At 33.7% G+C, this 5,495-nt stretch overlaps 1 protein-coding gene across 2 annotated transcripts; it reads left to right on the forward strand.

Moving 5' to 3' along the window:
* The first annotated feature begins 1,121 nt into the window (after positions 1 to 1,121).
* On the forward strand, positions 1,122 to 5,250 carry LOC145006365 (auxin response factor 19-like). 2 transcript variants are annotated; one of them, XM_078965451.1, is made up of 11 exons: positions 1,122 to 1,446; positions 1,692 to 1,804; positions 1,927 to 2,022; positions 2,101 to 2,157; positions 2,246 to 2,401; positions 2,493 to 2,577; positions 2,649 to 3,100; positions 3,176 to 3,305; positions 3,386 to 4,368; positions 4,438 to 4,628; positions 4,709 to 5,250. In XM_078965451.1, the coding sequence occupies exons 1-11, from the start codon at positions 1,404 to 1,406 to the stop codon at positions 4,887 to 4,889; spliced, it is 2,487 nt and encodes an 828-aa protein (XP_078821577.1). In that variant the 5' UTR covers positions 1,122 to 1,403; the 3' UTR covers positions 4,890 to 5,250. The 2 variants fall into 2 exon arrangements, with proteins under 2 accessions (XP_078821577.1, XP_078821578.1); XM_078965452.1 differs by having other exon boundaries at positions 1,934 to 2,022.
* Positions 5,251 to 5,495: the final 245 nt, after the last annotated feature.

Genomic DNA, 5,495 nt, shown 5'->3' on the forward strand with positions numbered 1-5,495 from the left:
AAAGTGATAATTTTTGAGAAACTAGTATACGGTAAGTAAAAGGATAATGTGATAGATAATATTAATGGCGATAGTGATGGCAAACTCCTCCACCTTAATGGATTTGGATATTAATACTAATGGTCCCATTTAGATTGTTGAAATCTACTTATTCTTTTCATTAGAACTACTTAGATTTTTTAAGAAAAAGAATATAATCTAGAGTGAATTAAGGGCTAATTTATCTTTGATGGCACCTGTTTCGTATAAGAAGAATATCAACAAGTCTATTAAATTATATATATGTATAGATCTAGTGAAATATACAAAAATAATTTTCAACCAATTATTTACTTAATGCCGTCAACTATTTTCAAAATTATACATCGTTATTTTTCTCTATAATTTGATCCATACCCAACACACATATATCCATCTAAGTATATATTTGAAACATATTCCACATATCCAAATCTGTTTTACCATTTTCATCCTTTGCATACAATGACGATTCGAATTTGGTAGCATATGGAAAACAAATTTATCTTGTTATTAAACATGCAATTTAATATATAATATATAATATAAATATTCTTCATCGACAACTAGTAACATGAAGAAGGCAAAGTGTCATGTTGGAGCAAAACACGGATTCTTACTTTACGCTTAGATTGCATTTGCATGCCCGATGTTACCTTCTCAAGCTACCAACACTCTCCATCCTTCTATCATCTAAATCCATATTCCTTTTTCCTTTTTAATAACAACTTCATTAAATTCTATTATTCCTAATGTTGTTTACTTTACTCCTCATAATTCTTTATTTATTCATATATTCATATTCATATTCTTCGTAATTCATTAACTGAGACCTACTTCTTCAAAATCGGAATTAACTCTTTTCTCAAACTTTAATACTTCACCTTCATAAAAAAAATGTTTTGTTTGTAACTAAATATCTGAAATACTTTTTACCAGGCTAGCACTATATTTCTTTTTATATTATTTGTAGTTAATCTCATTAAATGAATTTCTAGGAAATATAAATTATTATATTTTTGTTTAAGGAATAAAAAAATTGGTAATAAATACTAATGAATGCTCCTAATGATTTAGAAATTAGAATAAATAATTGATAATGAAAGCTATAAAGCAAAGATCGGTTTGCTGATATTGAGAATTTCCTCTCCAGTCTCCACCGTCATCCCTGCGCTTCCTCCGTACTCCCTTGTCTTTTCTTCTGTATTCCGGCGGAGTCTTTTTCCATTTTCCAAGAAATTCCAAAACGAGCCCTGAGATTTTCCTCTCAAACTCTGCTTCTTGACCTTTTTCAACCATCAATGTCAGCTTCGTTGTGACAAAATTGCTGAGCTTGTTCGTATTCTTTTGCTTGTTTACTATATGCTTCATCGCTATTTTCGAAAATGAAAGCTCCTCCAAACAGTTATCAACCAAATTCAGGAGAAGGTTAGGAATTTTAACAGTATGTTTCTTTTAATTCGTTCCTGCAAAAAGATTTATTCCAGTTGGGTCCACCGATGAAACTGTAGTCGATTTTATCTTGAAATTTTCGGAATTTGAACCTTAATTTTGTTGTTTTGACGTATTATCGATCGAAATTGAACGTGGGTGACAGAAAAGATGATGAATTTTTTGTTCAAGTCGAGAGTTTGAAAGTTAATTAAATCAAAAGGTGTTTTGATCATTTTCAGGCGCAAGAAAAGTAATGAATTCGGAGTTATGGCACGCTTGTGCTGGGCCTTTAGTCTCATTGCCACCTGTCGGAAGTCTAGTGGTATACTTCCCACAAGGTCACAGCGAACAAGTAATCTTCTTTCTTTTTCTCGATGCTATCTACAATTCTACATCAAGATTCAAGAAGATGCCTCAAGTTTTATTTATTAATCGATGAAAGTCATGTATTACTATTTACTAATCTACTCTCAGGTTGCAGCATCGATGCAGAAAGATACAGAAAACATACCAAACTATCCAAATCTTCCTTCTAAGCTCATCTGCATGCTTCATAATGTCACATTACATGTATGTAATTCAACAACACATAAAACTTACAATCACATACACAAATCTTTCAACAAAATTTGATTATTTTTGGATTAGGCTGATGCAGAAACCGATGAAGTATACGCGCAGATGACACTTCAACCTGTGAATAAAGTAGGTCATGAACCTGTAGTGAGTTTCGATTAAAATTTTCCTTTTTTTCATCATGTTAATTAAAGCTCTTATAAAATTACATTCACAGTATGATCAGGAAGCTTTACTTATTTCTGATATGGGTCTGAAGCAAAACAAACAGCCTACCGAGTTCTTCTGCAAAACTCTTACACCTAGCGACACAAGCACCCATGGTGGATTCTCTGTACCTCGTAGATCTGCTGAAAAGATTTTCCCACCTTTGGTATCTCATTTATATATGTTTCAATCATTATGTTCTCGAATCTTCCATAAAAAAAAACAAAAAACATTTTATGCTTTTGTAAAATTCATAGGATTTCTCAATGCAACCTCCAGCTCAGGAGTTGGTAGCTAGAGATCTACATGATCAATCTTGGACATTCAGACATATTTATCGAGGTAATTAATAAAAATATTTTTCTTCTCAAACACTTTATAATATATATATATATAATCATCTTCAATCTCAGGTCAACCAAAGAGGCATCTACTAACAACAGGGTGGAGCACATTTGTAAGCTCTAAAAGACTCGTAGCTGGTGATGCTGTTCTCTTCATAAGAGATGAGAAATCACAGCTTCTGTTAGGAATAAGACGCTCTAACAGACAACAACCTGCTTTATCCTCATCAGTTATATCAAGTGACAGTATGCACATTGGAATCCTTGCTGCTGCTGCTCATGCTGCTGCTAATAACAGCCCTTTCACTATCTACTACAATCCTAGGGCAAGTCCTGCTGAATTTGTGATTCCATTAGCAAAGTACAACAAAGCAATGTACACTCAAGTTTCATTGGGAATGAGATTCAGAATGATGTTTGAAACTGAAGAGTCTGGAGTTAGAAGATACATGGGAACAATAACTGGTGTTAGTGATATGGATTCTGTTAGGTGGAAGACTTCACAATGGCGTAGTCTTCAGGTATAGATTTTATATAAATCTGATCTTTGATCTTTATAATGATATGAATCTATGATTATATAATGATAATGACAGGTGGGATGGGATGAGTCAGCAGCTGGTGAGCGTCCAAGTAGGGTTTCAGTATGGGAGATTGAGCCTGTTGTGACACCCTTTTACATGTGTCCACCTCCATTTTTCAGACACAAGTTTTCTCAACAACAAGGTGAGTTGTTTTCCTTTGTGTTGTAGAAGATGCTGTTTATAATTTTATTTTCTCTCTAAAATGTAACAGTGTTGTTGCAGATGGTGATATGGAGTTAGAGAATGGTTATAAAAGAGGGATGCCAATGCCATGGATTGAAGATGTTGGTATGAATATGAAGGATGCCTCATGCTCAATCTTTCCAGGTTTGAGTTTAGTTCAGTGGATGAACATGCAGCAGAATCATCGATTCCCTTCTAATGTTTCTCAAAGCTTTGAAGATAATTCCAAGTTATTAAGCTTTCAATCCCCTAAAACAAATCAACAATTATCATCCACATGGCCTCAACAACATCAACAACAACAACAGAATTCTATATACAATCACTTACAACAGCAACAAATTACAGGAAACACACAACCACATCAACCCAATAAAACTTCATTTCAACCTTTATCATCCATGTCACATGAGTCTCAGTTTCAACATCAAATACTGCAACAACAACAACTTAATAGTAACTCATACAAATCACCGATTCCAATAAGGGTAAATCCCGGAATCACTGATTCCAATCCTCCCTCGTGTTCCACATCACCTTCAACAAATACCTGCCAAGTAACTCCATCAAACTATCAGATCAAGAACATTCATGATCTTCAAACTCAAAGTAAATCCGATGCAAGAATCAAACATGAATTACCACAACCTAAATACAAATCAATTGCTACTGAAACACAAGAAGCTACAACATCTATAACATCATACTGTTTGGATGCTGGTGATCTTCCTCAAAACTTCTCAATCCCAAACTTGTGTCTTGAAGGTGATGTTGTTCATTCACAGGATAGAAGTGAAAGTGATCTTTCTTTTGGGGCTAATATCGATATCTTGCCACCTGATGCTTTGTTATCAAGAGGTTTTGATCATTCTCAAAACTTGATGATAAGTCCAGAGTCATTTGGGATGCCTGATATATCCTTCAAACAAGATTGTTCAAATGACATTAAGGATTCCGGTGTTTTAGGGAATGGGGTGTGGGGTAATAATCAGAGTCAACAACGCATGAGAACATACACAAAGGTAATAACATAAACATATTAACATATCAACATATATCTATTGTAAACTTTATTAATCTGTATTGATTAGGTACAAAAACGAGGGTCTGTAGGAAGAACAATCGATGTGACACGTTACAAGGGGTATGAAGAGCTGAGACATGATCTTGCTTGTATGTTTGGGATACAAGGTCAACTAGAAAATTCTCAAAGGGTTGACTGGAAGCTTGTTTATGTCGATCATGAGAATGACATATTGCTTGTTGGCGATGACCCATGGGAGTAAGTGTTTAAACGAAAAGATTTGAGTTTTTTTGTTTCAATTTCATTTTTCTGAGTTCGATTTTTGTAAACGACAATAGGGAATTTGTGAGCTGTGTGCAAAGCATAAAGATACTATCGTATTCTGAAGTACAGCAGATGAGTTTAGATGGCGATTTGGGAAATTTACGGATGCCCAATCAAGCTTCCAGTGGGACCGATAGTGGGAATCCATGGAGAGGACAATTTGACGACAATTCTGCTGGATCTTTTAACAGGTAAACATGTAGGAAGAACAGGAAAGCTGTAATCTTGTAATATGAAGTCGACAAAGATGAAGATGGAGATATTTGGGAGTTGTAAATCGTGTAGTAATCATGGAGATATGAGAAGATAAGAAGGATCTTATGGGTGTGCGTATAAATCGGAGATGATTGTGGTTGTTAGTTAAGAAGGATGAGGAGTTTTCAAAGGAGGTGTAGAACTCGCGTAGTAGCAGTGTGTTGAAGATTGTTTAAATATAATTTAATTTAATGAAAGATGATGTAGTCTTATAAATTATAAAACTATTGGTTGACCTTCTTTCTTGTTATTCTATTTTAAAATTATAAGTCTAAAACATGTGGATCAAGTTCTTGGTCAATTTTTGTGGGTCAACCATTTCTTTTTCTTGGGTGTACCCCACAAATTCTATGAAAATGAAAATGAAGTTGTTTATTTTGCTATTATTATTGACGACAAGTATGGATAGTGAACTTTTTGGACTTGTCATTTTTTTTTTCTTTCAATAAAATAAAATAAATTAACAATAGTCAATATACCTTTTAATATACAAATTTAATAAATTAACAATAGTCAATATACCTTTTAATATACAAATTTGACATA

Source organism: Lactuca saligna, chromosome 7, assembly GCF_052625555.1.
Source record: "Lactuca saligna cultivar CGN05327 chromosome 7, ASM5262555v1, whole genome shotgun sequence".
NCBI classification, from domain to species: domain Eukaryota; kingdom Viridiplantae; phylum Streptophyta; class Magnoliopsida; order Asterales; family Asteraceae; genus Lactuca; species Lactuca saligna.

What these genes read in the sequence shown, in the direction of transcription:
- LOC145006365 (XM_078965451.1), top strand. Translation starts at nt 1,404, where the DNA reads ATGAAAGCTCCTCCAAACAGTTATCAACCAAATTCAGGAGAAG. An exon ending in GCATGAGAACATACACAAAG is followed by an intron (nt 4,369 to 4,437) that starts GTAATAACATAA and finishes TGTATTGATTAG; the next exon opens with GTACAAAAACGAGGGTCTGT. An exon ending in GTTGGCGATGACCCATGGGA is followed by an intron (nt 4,629 to 4,708) that starts GTAAGTGTTTAA and finishes AAACGACAATAG; the next exon opens with GGAATTTGTGAGCTGTGTGC.